General features: G+C 57.1%; 1 protein-coding gene across 6 annotated transcripts in view; it reads right to left on the bottom strand.

Moving 5' to 3' along the window:
- Positions 1–13492, bottom strand: part of GSE1 (Gse1 coiled-coil protein) — a 426323-nt gene that overhangs the window by 9918 nt on the left and 402913 nt on the right. For 2 of the 6 annotated variants that reach the window (XM_063112902.1, XM_063112897.1), the window contains 10 exons: positions 11202–11377; positions 10450–10647; positions 9591–9782; positions 8899–9203; positions 7712–8036; positions 4815–5428; positions 3458–3570; positions 2922–3192; positions 1372–1485; positions 160–531 (listed from right to left, as the gene is read on the bottom strand). In XM_063112902.1, the coding sequence (XP_062968972.1) occupies positions 160–531; positions 1372–1485; positions 2922–3192; positions 3458–3570; positions 4815–5428; positions 7712–8036; positions 8899–9203; positions 9591–9782; positions 10450–10647; positions 11202–11377 (2680 nt within the window). The remainder of the gene's footprint in view (positions 1–159; positions 532–1371; positions 1486–2921; positions 3193–3457; positions 3571–4814; positions 5429–7711; positions 8037–8898; positions 9204–9590; positions 9783–10449; positions 10648–11201; positions 11378–13492) is intronic. The other 4 variants (XM_063112898.1, XM_063112899.1, XM_063112901.1 and 1 more) reach the window with 4 other exon arrangements.

Genomic DNA, 13492 nt, shown 5'->3' on the forward strand with positions numbered 1-13492 from the left:
GGGAGCCCGTGAAAAAGGGAATCTTGGGCCCTACCCCAGACGTGTGCCTGACGAGGGCCCCAGGTGCCTTATGGGGCGAGCCCATGGCCACAGTGAGCAGCTGCTGGTGTTAGGACTCTAGCCAGCACCAAGGCAGCATGGGACAGGCAGCCTCATTACCTTTATGCTTCTGCAGGGCCTTCTGGGTGGACTGCAGCACTGATTCATGGAACTGGTGTGCAAACTCTTCTGCCACAAAGGGCTCCCATGGCTTGCTCTTCCCGTTGATGCTGTGGGACAGTGGCATAGGAATGTCCTTGGGTGCAGCGCCCCGGATATAATGAAGCATGCTCAGGCTCTTCTTGCCCCCTGTGGCCTCATTTGGCCTGGCATTCTCACTGCTGGCAGGAGCTTGCTCCTGCACTCTTGAGAGCTCCTGAGGTCGGAGCTGTTCCAGTCTCCCAGGCTCCATGGCCTTTGGGACGTCAGACAAGGAAGGAGCAACAGCAACAGGCTTATCTGCATCTGGAGAGGCTTGCTGCGCAGCTGGTTCTTTTAGAGACAGAAAGTGAGGGAAAATGTTAAGAGCTGCAAGTTAACAGGCAAAGTGTCTAGCACGTGGACCCTGGTCTCTAAAGCTTACATTTAACAAAGACCTCGTGCAAAGGACCAAGAGTCGGGGGACAATTAGCTGTTGTGCACATGGCTATGGTCTCAAGACGGTGGTGTGTTTAGCAGCAAGTCCATCCTTGAAAGGTGCCCTGAGAAGGCATGTGGGAAGAAACAGATCTGAAGGAAGAAGCAGGCTGCTCAGGTCCTGTCTGGCTGGACAAGAAAGAGCGTGTGAAGAGCTGAGAAGAGGACTGGACCAAAAGATTCCCTGCTTTGTTTGGCAGGGCAGAGGTACAATCAGAGGCGTGAAAAGAGAGAAAGTATGAAAGCAGGTTTTGGCGAGGCCTGGAAGGCACAAGGAGCAGGACCAAGACGCGGGAAGAGGAAAGCCAGGGCTGGTAGCAGGACAAGGCCACAGGTGCCAGGGCCTGACGCACATCCTCCTTCCTGGGACAGCGCTCTGGTGACTTGGGCCACCACTGGACTGACCTCCACATGAGGATCTGTGCCACAAGTGAGGGATGATAGCCATGACCACGCTGACCACCATACAGGGCTTTGCAGACCCTCCCCTTAAATCTGAGCCTGCCTTCTAACTCGGTCCATCCCGAGGACCTTCACAACTGTGCGAGAACCAGAAACTTGCACGAGAGGGATGGAAAGAAACACTGTCTCCAGAGAGGTCAGGATCACGATGAAGACCTTGAGTGGTCGCCTCTGACCCCGGGCAGCCCATGTGATGGTCCCGGGTAGTGGTGGACAGGGCTGTCCTTCCCTTACCGCTCAGGGAGATGGCAGGACTGTCCCTCGGAGAGTTTGTCAACGAGGCTGCCATTGCTGCTGACAGTGCCTTCTGCTTCATGGCACGGAGCATTTCAACAAGTCTCTCTTTGTCTATGAGAAAAGCAGCCTGAGATTAACGAGGCAAGTCACATCATTTGAGAGGGAAGGAAAGTGGGAGAATAGTCCAGCCATGACTGGCAGATGCAAGCACTTTAAACCAAGAAAAACCAAAAGCGCCACGGGACAGTCCTGTTTAAAGGAAGAAGTCTTCATTTTAAAGCGAACCCAGACTCCTCTCAGTTTTGACTACGTGATGTTTTAAGTGCCTCCCAAAGATGGTGCATGTGCGGTGATTACTGCTCTGTGAAACATTGGATAGCATGGTCTTTGGTGGTGACTTCTGAAAATGTACTTATTTAAGAGAAAAAAACTCTCTTAAGGAAACTCCCTGAAGACCTGCGTAGGCCTCTGGAGCATGGTGGGTTCTCCTCTCCCACTGCTCCTGGCCCTCGAGCGTAATCCCACGATCGCTGCCATTTCCTGAAAGGAATGCAGATCCCAAGATATTCCACATAGTGAACTCTTGTGTAAGGGGCACTTCCTGCTGACTCTGACACAAGTGGCCATATCACCCATGGCTTCATCTAGAAATTTAGCCAGGCAAAAGGAGGCTTTCTGCAAACAAAACTATGCCTGTTTCCATGGATTTGTGCTGGCAATCAACAAGTCACTAACCCTCAAAAGGAAAGTGAAAACTCCAGTTTACTGTTTAAGACCCCCCCCCCCCAAACTGCTGCACTCCAATAAACATGCTGACAAAACCAAAGAACCAAGAAGTACATTTTGCTTTCCTTGGACTTTTCCTCCAGGGATGAGGCCAGATGTGTCCCAGTCTCAGTAGCATGTAGGCGCATGCCAGGCAGACCGAGGAAGTAGGAGGCCTAAGCAAGTGCTGTGACCGCACCACTTCTAGCCCAAAGGGTCTGCCCCAATGTGGCCCTGGGTGGCCAGACCAATCTGGAAGCATCTTTCAGGGCAAACAATCCACTCACAATGTGTTGGTGCCTCCTGGTAGCCACAGGCCATTCTCACACCTCCCTCCCCAGGCCTCCATCAGACATGAAGACCAGTGGAGCAAAGCAGCAGTCCAGCAAGAGGAAAAGCCACACCACATGAACCTGGCATGCTGGTGACCCCTCACTCCAAGGTGGAGTCCCTGAAGGGCTCTGCTCAAAGACCTGCCTTCTCAGGCACTGGAAGACGGACAAATGACAAGGGTGGTCATCAGCTTGAGATAGGCTTACATATAGAAGGAGTACCATTGAGTCTTCATGTCCACCCAGGATGCAAGAAGAGAGAATGGGCTTCAACTGGGGGGGGAGTTTCAGACAGAGCGAAAGTAACAGATAAGAGCCACTGAGGTGGGCTCACAAGAGCACAGGGGCTGCTCAGAGGAAGCCCAGGACTGATGGCGTTTCCAGACCCTGTCTCTTTAGGAGCACGTGCCATCCTAGCGAGCGCCCCACCTTCCCACCCAGAGGCCATACCTTTCCTCTTCTCGGTGCTGATGTGGGTCAGGTTGAAGATGGTCAGGAACTTCTTCTTCTCTTCCAAGTTGGGGCTGTTGTTCATCTCGTCAGGGCTGTAGCGGGTGGACAGTGCCAGTCTCGGTGATGGTGTCTGCCGCTTGTTCTGAATCGTCGGAGGAGATGGGCTTCTTTCTCTCAGCATCCGCCTCCTCTTCCTCCGCTTCTGGGCGACCAATTCCTCCTTCTGCTGTTGGGTGGTCAAGCCAAAAAGTTGCAAAAACTCTAGCTTCTAGATTAAGAAAGAAAACAAATGACTTTGAAACCACTGACAGTGGTACACTTTCACTGTCCTGGGGTCCCCCCTCCTGGGGTCCTTGAAGCCTGTGTGCCGTGACTGAGAGGAGCTCGGGGCTATGGACTGTGTGCCAGCACCTCTGCAGGAACCTGGCAAGGGTGGCATGGGCTGGGGGTTGCAGAAGCCAGGAGGCAGGCACTGACACAGGGACCAAAAGCCCAGCCCAAAGCATGCCACAGTGGCTAGGAGAGCCCAGTACCTCGGAGGACGTGTCCAGTTTGAGGGGTGGTTGCTCGGCTACGCAACGGAGGTGAGCCCTGACCTCTTCCTCATCGCTCTCATCATAAGAGTCATCAAGGTCATAGTAGTATCCTGATGGCAAAAATGGCTGTATTCAGTAGGGAATGGAGACTTTGAGTCTCCAGGGGATGCACATTCGGCAGCACATGTGTGTGTAGACTGCCCGTTGGCCTCCTGGCCCCTTTGAGCACCCTGAATGCAGGTTCCCATCTGAGTCAAAAAGATGAGAACCTGCATTAAACCCAGTGGGGATTCACGATTCTTAGGGGTCCCCGAGTGGCTGTTCGGTCCTTGGGCTGACACTGCCTCCCTACCCAGGCAGGGGACCACTCATCACACAGGCCTGGGGCCATGTCCACTGCAACATGAGGCTGTTTGTGCACATGCCCTCCTTCCTGCTGTGGCCATCTGGGTCCATCACCCAGATGGGGACAGGCACACAGAGACCCCATCTTGTCAAAGGTGCAGAGAACAATGGCAGAATCCCTATTCCATGAGCACTGGAGTGTCCCCCTCCTCCTTTACAAGGTGATTGGGGAGAAAGTCCCTGGTTGGGCCCTAAATCTAGCCTAGACCAACATCCCAGGAAGCTGTACCCCCATTAAGAGAAGGCTGAGTTCAACATTGGACAGGACCTGAGCTTCCAGTAGGAGAAAAGAAACTGGCCTGGCACCTCTGATCCATTTCTCAGATATCTGTGAAGGATCCAAGCCCCTGCTCCCTCCTGGCCAGATGGGGGTGCAGGTGGAGACAACCCTCACACCAGGGCCTGCTCATCTCATCTCAGCTCTAGGGAACTCGGAGAGCTGCTGGCTGAGGTCCCTCAACCAGCAGGAGCAGCAGGGAGGTGCCTGACCTCCTGTCCTGACCTGGGGCAGTGCCAGCGTCTGCCTCCCCACTCCCCTGGCCCACCTATCTGCAAGTAATAATGGCAGCCCCACATATGGAGCCCCTCCTGGGCCCAGGCCCACTCCGTCACTGACTTGCTCCCTATTATGCTGCACTATTAATATTTAAAACCATCTTATTACCGTCCATTCATCATTTATTAACTGTGTGTGTCTGCAGAACCGTCTTTACAGACAGACTTTGATTTGGCTTTTCGGGACAATGTGCATCTTGGCAGGCTGGGCAAGGGGCCCAGGGTCTGTATCCTCAACAGAGCTGTCAGGTTGTTACACAGAAGCCAGTGAATGTGCTACCCAGAGCTGGTTAAGCAGGAGTGGGAGAAAGGAGGGGCAAGTGGCTGTCACTAGGCCCTTGTCCCCACTAAGCTCCCGTCCCCAGCAGACTAGGGGCCATGACGGAGGCCTGACCTTTCTCCTGGGCCTCTCGCCGCCTGCGCTCCTCCAGGTCCAGCTTGCTGACCAGTCGCCGGCGCTGCTGCAGGAGCTCATCGTAAATGTAGGCAGGGTCGGGGCCCCGCGTTGCTGGATGCCGGTAGGGTGAGCCGGGCTTCAGGGACCCGCTGAGCTCCCCGAAGGGGGCTGCCTGTGGAAGAGAGGCCCGTTGCTGGCCCAGGATGGTCTGGGTGGACTTCTCCAGCTCGGCAAGGAAGGGCCCAGGCCCATGGGAGAAGGCCTGGTGCTCCAGGTTTCCAGCCTCCCGTGGCGGTGGTGGCTGGTACTTGTCCATGGGGGCGGCCTCACGCTTCCGGGGATTCTCCTCTGCCTTCTCAGGGCAGTAGACCCGCTCCACCTTCACTAGCGGCACAGCAGCCTGGCGGCTGGGCTCAAATGCGGCTGGGTGGCTGTGCAGAGGGTGGCTCTCAGCCCGCCGTGTCTCCAGGGTGTTGTCCATCAGGGACACCGGGTTCCAGAGGGCTGTGGGCACTGTGTGGTGCTGGGGCTTGGGCGAGATGAGTGGCGGTGGCCCGCCAAAGTGCTGCGGGGGGTCACGGCTGCCTGGCTCATGGCGGTTTGGTCCCGGCCTAGGAGAGCAGACCAACCCGTCAGCCATAGGAGAACAGATCCGCGAGCCACCCACAGGCCTCCCACCAGCTCCTAACAGGACCCTAACACAACCCCCTTAAATAACGGGCTGGAGGGGCACCCCTCATCCTTGTTTTCCACAGGGAAACCAAATCTGTGCCAGCTCGGCAAGGAAGGGCCCTGCCACCAGCACCCTCTGCCAGATACACCATGTAGCAGTTAGGTAGCAGAGGGCAGGCCACAAGACACAGCTTCTGTATATGCCCAGCCCATAGGCAAACCCACTGTGGGGCAGAGACCCTGGGACCTGTGCCCCTGCCGCCCCCCAGTGGTCCCTGGCAAAACTGTAGTGACATTATACAACCAGTGGCTGAGGCCCCCGAGCTGTACCCAAAGGGTCTTCAAGGGCCTGCAGAGGCAGGGAGGGAAGTGGAGGGTTCTCTAACACTGGGGACCTTCCATCAGACAAGAAGTTTTGCCTCACAACTGTACTAAATGACTTGTTTCCTGAATGCACATAAAACAAGGTTCAATTTACAAAGGGCTATTTTGGGTGCTGTTTTTCCAAAGCTTATTTTTTTTTCCTCCTTAAGGGAGATATACTTCTAGGATATTTGGAGCTGAGCACCCACGCTGCTCAGTGACACAGGGCAAAGTCTGAGCGGAAGGAAGCAGCAGCGGCCATGGGGGGCATGGGGTTGGGCTCTCCTCACTTCGCCAGGGGTACCATTTAAACAGCTGCCAAAGCTCCTAGTTACTACATACCCAAGGCTGGGAGAAAAACCCAACACTGCTGCACCTCTCAGCAGCAGAGTACAAAAAACTGTGTTGTTAAGTAATCATCAAAGGAATATAATCCATTATCAGAATAAATATTTCACACACCAGAGCCAAGCACTGAATAGTTCCCTAACTTGGAGCACAAGGATCCCGCTCAAGAACATCAAGTTCAGGTGCCGTAAGGCTGTGCTCACAGCCAACTTCCGTGGGAGCCACCGACGCTACACAAGGGTTACCACCCTGCTTCCCCTCCACACCCCTGGCTAGCACAGGGCTTAGAGGTCCTGAGGTGAAGGCCACCCGGGCTTGAAGCAGTGGCACACAGATGGACAAGGCCCTGACCCCTAAATTTGGGCCCTGCGGAGCCCCGAAGAGGAAGACACCAGGGGAGGAGGAATGCCTGGGTTTTATCAGGTGATGCCAGACGTGAACCAGCTGCCCTCAGTCCTCTGGGCATGAGGTGCATTCAAGGGACACAGAGCAACTCATGAGCAGGCAAGACAAGAGCCTTTGTGAGGCTTCAGCATGGGCTGAGAGGGACAGGACAGTCTGCAGCAGGCAGGACCTCATTCTGGCAGTGCTGGGCAGCGCAGGCTACAGGGAGACCCTACCAGTGGCCCATCATGTATGATTAGCTGAGCTAATCCCCCTGCTGCCCTACTTAGCAACGGAGAAAAGAGAGGGAGGAAGGGAGTAGAGATCTAAAACTGCTGGGTGCCACTGTCCCAGATACCCAAGGGTCTCTTATCCTGTAACAGCACCGTCAAGGGCTGGAAAGACACTCAAATCTTCCCGCCCACCCTCCTTCGTGCACAGCTGAGGAAAAGTGAGGCCCAGAGAACAAAGGCCAGGTGTCTGGGTCCCCGAGCCAGGCCTAGAATAGAGCTCTGGAGGCCTGGCCAGGTTCTCTCCATCAACTCTTGCTGAGGATCTCAGCCCAGCTCTGGGCACCTGGGAGCAGGGAGGCCCAGAGGCTGCAAGTGCTAGCAGCTAGGGTCCCAGAGACAGGCACAAACACCTCTTGGGGAATTCTTTCATACCCAGGCTGGAAAATGGTATCTTTTATTGAGAAAACAATAAAGCTATTTATTTACTTAAATAAAAATTAAAGGTAGTCCCTTCTCCTTAAAAGGCCAGGCTCAAAAGCAGAAGATGGAAAGAACAGGCACCATTAGTAATTAAAGCTCTTTCCTCAGTTCTCTTCAGGGGCCTTCAATGGCCTCCCAGGGCCTTGGGGGGCTGCGTGAGAAGATCCTGGCTCTGGACATGGACTTGGCCAGTCTCTGCTTATGGACTGGGTACCTCACCAGAGCCTCAGTTTCCTCTAGGCCAGATGGGATTAGAATATGAACACTGAATGAGATTATGAGTGAAAACGCTCAGCAGGATGTTGGGCAAACAGCAGGTGCTCAATACGCACTGGCAGTGAACTCGTCTGAATGCAAAGACACATTACTCCTATCTGCTCATATGAGTCCCCTGAGCCCCCACCCGGGCCCCACCTGGTGCTGTCAGGCCTGTGCTCCGCCTCCGTTGTCACTGGGGGCCGGCCCATGTCCAGGTGCTGCTCCAGCACCTGCTGCCGGAACTCCGACACCTGTGACTGCCGGTCCTCCTTCTCCTGCCGCAGCCGCCGCTGCCGTGCCAGCCACTTCTCCTCCTCGTTGGTGCGCTGGATCAGCAGGGCCGTGGCGGTGCTGCTGCCTGGCAGAGAGAAGAGGCCGTGGCTGGAGATGAGGCTGGGCACGGCGTGGTGCGGGGCTGGCACTGGGTGCAGGGGGTGCGGCACAGGCTTGGGCGCCTGCAGGCCTGTATCCTTCAGCTTCTCTGTGGGGAGAAACACTGTCACAGCAGGAGCTCAGCCTACTCCTGCCCCCTGCTCTCCCACCCGACTGCCCAGAGAAGCCAGCGCTCTGTGAAAGGTTCTTCCTGCAGCCAGAACCTAGACAATGGATACTTTATTTTTGCTTTTTAATTAAAAGATGACCGGTAAGGGGATATTAACTCTTGACTTGGTGTTGTCAGCACCATGCTGTCCCATGTGAGCAAACTGGCCATCCCTATATAGGGATCTGGACTTGTGGCCTTGGTATCAGCACCACACTCTCCCAAGTGAGCCACGGGCTAGCCCTGACAATGGAAACTTTCAGGAAGCAGTTCTTGTCCCCAGAGAGCAATGCACTGTGGCTGGCTGCCACTGCTCCTAACCAGCTGAGGACTGGCCCACCACATAGTGCTGAGGTCGGTTCTCACTGGCCCCAAAGAGCAGACTGTTAAGTTTTCAGGAATTACCAAGCCCATTGTTAAATACAGCCATTATTAAAAGATAGGTTATACAAACTTGCAATGGAATAAACTCCATTAAAAACAAAGTTAAAAAGCACTCAAACTCATGCCTTCCCAATCTTTTGGGTGCATTTTAGTCTTGTTCCTGTTCTTGGGGTCAGCTATGTCCGACGTATCTGTACCGTGTACCACTGTGTATCTCCTCCCAACTCTGTGTTCAGTGACACCACATCAGTAGCTTGACATCAGCCATAGTGGGAGTGTATACACAGAAACTGGCAGGTGCTATAGAACCAGGGCTCCTCCTTGGAGAGCTGCTTGTCACACACGCACCCGCACGCCCCTGCCCATAGCCCCACTGCATACTGTAAGGCTCTCCCTCTGGTTGGGCTCAGCCACGTACCTGCTCGGGTTGGGGTCAGCTGCTCCGAGGGCTTGACCCGCTCCTCAGTGGTGTGGCCACGCAGCCCATGCAGCTCAGCCACAGGCAGGAAGGTAGGCTCCAGTGCCTTGGCAGCCAGCAGCTCCTTCTCCCGGGCCCGCTGTTCCCGCTGGCGCTCCAGCTCCCGCTCCTTCTCCCGCTCCCGTTCCAGTTCCTTCTCCCGCTCGCGTTCCTTCTCCCGCTCGCGCTCCTTCTCCCGCTCTCGGTCGGCCTCCCGTTCACGCTCACGCTCCCTCTCCCGCCTCAGCTCCTCATCCATCTGCAGCCTGTGGGGCAAGTGCGAAGAGTTCGGGAACTTCACTGTGACAGGTCCAAGAGGAGGACACAGGACAGCCATTACAGTGAGTTCCCAGAAATGAGGGCTGGCACGGGCCCAGGATTCTAATGGGAACAGTGGAGGGAGATTAGCAAGGTGCTCCTCAGTCCACACAGTCAAGTTGCACACAAAACCCCCAAGCGCCACTGAGAGTGACTGATGCTGCTGACAAAAGCAGACAACTGCCAAGCCAGGCAATGCTCAAGAGTTCGAAGCAGAAAGTGTCACCATCCCGTGTGGCAGGTGGAGAAACCGAGGGCAGGAGCGGCTGAGGAGCCCCCCAGCCACACACAGAATGGCTGAACAGCCCCTAATCCCAGCCCAGGACTCAGCTTACCTCTCTGCACTGAGGCTGGACATCCGCTCAGAGTGTAGCGCTGCCAGGGATGAGTGGGAGAGTTCGGGGGGGTAGCGGACCCCAGAGAGGTGGAGGTGCATAGCTGATGGGTGCAGCGGGGGCAGGGAGCCAGGGGTAGGGATTGGGTAGAACGGGGACCGCAGTGCCGACAGGCAGTAGGAGTCATCCATTCTGTGCAGAGAAGACAGAAGGAGCCTGGTGAGCACGAGAGCTACCAAAAAAATGGTCCCAGCCCTGTCAACAGGTATATATACCTGCCTAATCACACTCTATGTGGCAGGACAGCCACAGGTAAAGGCTACATCTATTGCAAGAAGCCACCAAGCAGGAGCCGCGGGGCCCTGATGCCCTTGCCTACCACCTGGCTCAACCCAGCCAGACTGGCCGAGCACAGCAGCCCTTCCGGTGTGACCAGCAGCCTGAGTCTGAGGCAGTCCATGCTGTGACTGCAGGTCCAGCAGCTAGGATTCTGGGAGCTTCCCCAGAGAACAGGACGTGGCCTGCATCTCCACAGGCCCTCCCTCACATGGCCAAGGAGCCTTCCTCCACTCACAAGTCATGCACTCTGCATCATCAGCAGTTACTGCTGCCCGCGGGGCTGTCAATGGCTAGGGAGAAGTGGGGACAGCAGCTCAGACAACACAGGCAACTTCCTACCAGGAGGAAACACCTGATGGGCCACTGGGATAAATTTGGGATTAAGTTGGGGAACGTTCAGGGCTGCTCCTGGCTTTCCCTGGAGTCTGGCATCCAGGTTGTGAGAACCTTCCCCACCAGGTTCCGTTTTGCCACAAACAGATGAGCGCCTGGATGAGAGGTCGCGTGGGGAGAGTCTCACCTGAAGGCAGGGTGGGGGAAGGGGTGTGGGGCCAGGTAGCTGGGGTGGTAGTAGGCAGCAGCGGTGGCTGGGTCCAGGCCAAGCGGGGGCAGGGAGGACATGCGGAGGTCCTCAGTGGTGTGGTAGGGCCGGAAGCTTCTCAGGTAGTCCTCAGTCACTGTACTGGGGGGCACCACATGGTGCACCGGCCGCTGGAGGCTGCAGGTAGAAAGGCAGGTGAGGAAGAGACAGATGAGTGGAGAGGCTGTTCCAGGCTGGGAGAGGGGCTGACTCACCCACGGCTCCCCTCTGCAGCTCAGTCAGGAGGGCAGGGCACAGCTGCCCCTGCCTCCACCTCCCACGGGAACAGGCCCTACCTCTCGCTAGTCAAATATGGTCCTGATGGGAGGCCCAGCACACAGAGGGGGCAGCTACTGCTTCTTAGGCCTGCCCAGACCCTCACTATCACCAGTGGGCATGGGCTGCTACCTGCAGCTGAGAGAGACTCCTGGTACCCAGAACCAAGGCTGGGAGTAAAGCAGGGTTGGAGGGTGAGCGATCCTCTCAGCACGTGAGTACATGGCAGGCACAGACAGGGCCACAACCCTTGGGGCTGGGCCGGACACCATCTGGCAGGCTCTCAGACTCATCTGCTGCAGACTCCAGGCTGCCCAGGCATGGTCAGCCAGAGCCTGTCTCACGGACCCAGGCCCCAAGCACACGTGCCCACCCCCAGCCCTGCCCCACACCCAAGCCCCCACATGGAGACTTACTTGAGTGGTGGGAAGCGGGAATCCTGAACCACTGAGCTGGGAGAGATGCCGAAGGGATAGGGGGTGCTGAGCAGGTGGGAGGGGATGGCTGGGGCTCCTGCCTTCTCCTGGGGCAGTGGGGGCTCCACGATGAGGCGTTCCCGACCACTGCTGCTGCCCCTTGAGCTGGCATCCTGCTGGGGACAGAGTGCAGGGGTCAGGGCTGGGGGAGCCCAGGCCAGGCTCATAGGCAGATGACAGCAACAGGTCAGCTCTGACCACTGCCAACCAGGGTGGGGCCCAGTGTTCCTCCCGGCTCACAGAAGGGCTCTGGACTTAGTTCAGGTCCTGGAAATGTCCTTTCCTTGAGATTTTCTACCCAAAATGTGTAGCGCATGTGGCATGGGAGACGGGAGGCTAAGATGGGAAGACACAGGTCCTGATGACTGCCAGGCCTGGACGGAAACCCACCTTGGGGGGGATCCTCTCTTCCTCTCTGGGCAGAGGAGCCTCCCCACCCGGATCACTGGTTCACCAGGAAAACAAGGGCACAGTTCTGTCTCCACCTGGAACTGGTGGGAGTGAGCCCTGGACATGTGGACACTGTGGGTGCTGCAGACGCTGAGGCTGAGACCCGCCCTGCAGGAGCCTGCACTTGTGCCCCCAGCCCACCGGCTCCTCTCCGAGCAGGCACTGCTGCTTGGCTTCCTGTGAGGAGCCACTGGCTATGCCCCCAATTGATGTAACTCCCCGTGTGGACGGCAAGGGGATGGGTCACTGTGGTGACCTGCCTGGCACCCGTCCATCTTCACAGCAGCAGAGACAGCCCTCGCAGGTGGGCGGGCCCCAGCAGGCGTGCTGCCCTGACACGCACCCTCCGCTCTCTGCAAGACAGCCAGCGACAATTAACTAAAGAAGATGGGCTGCTGAGTGGAATTTTTAATGAGTAGCAACATCTATTCTCTTCTTGTGTGCTTAGCCCGGGCCCTCCACTCTTGGCGGGGTCCTCCGGGGTTCCGGACCTCTGACCTGACCTTCCTAGGAGGGGTATCCGCTTGGCAGTCTCTGGGGTGGGACGCACACGTGCGTGGGTTCCCTGCATCAGGCAGGAAACCCAGAGTCCCACCCCATGGAATCTTATGGTGAGGGGCTGGCACCCAGCCTCAGGGTCCTCTAGCTGCCTGTGTTGACAGCATGGTGGATTCCTGCCTGGCCTCAGGAGACGGGCTCTTGTCTGGTCCTGGAGACCCTAGACGAGTCCTAAAACTACCCCGTGCCTCGGTTTCCCCACCTGTCAAATGTGCCCACCATAGCACCAGCTCACAGTGCGGTGGGGTCTGCTGCACAGACGTAAGTGGGGGTAAAGCATTAGTATGGGCGGGGGTCTTGCACACAGCAGCTGTGCCACCAGGGTCACCCCATTTCCACCTCCTCCTATGCTCGTGTCCACAGAGCAATTTTCCGGGGGCGGGGGGGGAGGCTTGCTGGCTTCTCCTTCCCACCCCTCACTTGCCTAGCAGAGGGCCAGGCTAACGTGGGCACCAAGCATCTGAAGAGGACAGGAAAGGAAACACTCCTGCGCAAAGGCCCCCAGAACCAGGGCAGTGCTCCCAATAAACGCCAGGCAGGCCACAAGCTGCTGGGCACGGCCTCTGGACTCCCAGAAGGGCTCTTGCCTACTCAGGCTCCCCGTGACCTGGGCTTTCCCCACAGGGAAGGGAGGGAGATGGGCAGGCAAGGGGCTCAACCCTGAGCCCCAGGTGGGCAGAGATAGCATTGTCCTTGGAGGACAGACCCCGATCTGAGGACAGCATGGGGGGAAGCTCCCAGTGCAGCAGCCCTGTCACTTGCTTCTGCCTGCTTCTGGCACTGCTTGCTAGTCAAACAGCACAGCAAAGTGCCCCAGGCTGCTTCCTCCTCATGCAAGGGGCCTGCTGAGCACACCATCCTCAGCCAAGGACAAAGCCCTGCTTGAAAGCGGCTGAGCCAGATGGCACCTTTCTGGCCTGGCTGAGGACAAACAAGGAGTGAGGGAGGTAGGGGGCAGCCAGTGGGAAGGGCAGGGGGCTCAGTGGGCCAGACCCACACATCTGTGGCTTCTGTCTGGCTGGAGCCCGGCCAAGCTTGTGACAGGCACCTGTGAACTAGGTCAGTGGATCCCAAGTGCCGCACAGGGGCTGCCCGGCCAAGGAGGACAGGAAGAGAGAGGGGTGGGGCCAGGCAGCAGCCCCCAACCCAAGCAAGGCCTAGGAGGCCTGGCAGCCGCCCCAAGACACCCCAATAGCAGCAGCCGGGCCCCCACTCCAGCCCGG

The sequence above is a fragment of the Cynocephalus volans genome, chromosome 10 (genome assembly GCF_027409185.1).
Source record: "Cynocephalus volans isolate mCynVol1 chromosome 10, mCynVol1.pri, whole genome shotgun sequence".
Lineage (NCBI taxonomy): Eukaryota > Metazoa > Chordata > Mammalia > Dermoptera > Cynocephalidae > Cynocephalus > Cynocephalus volans.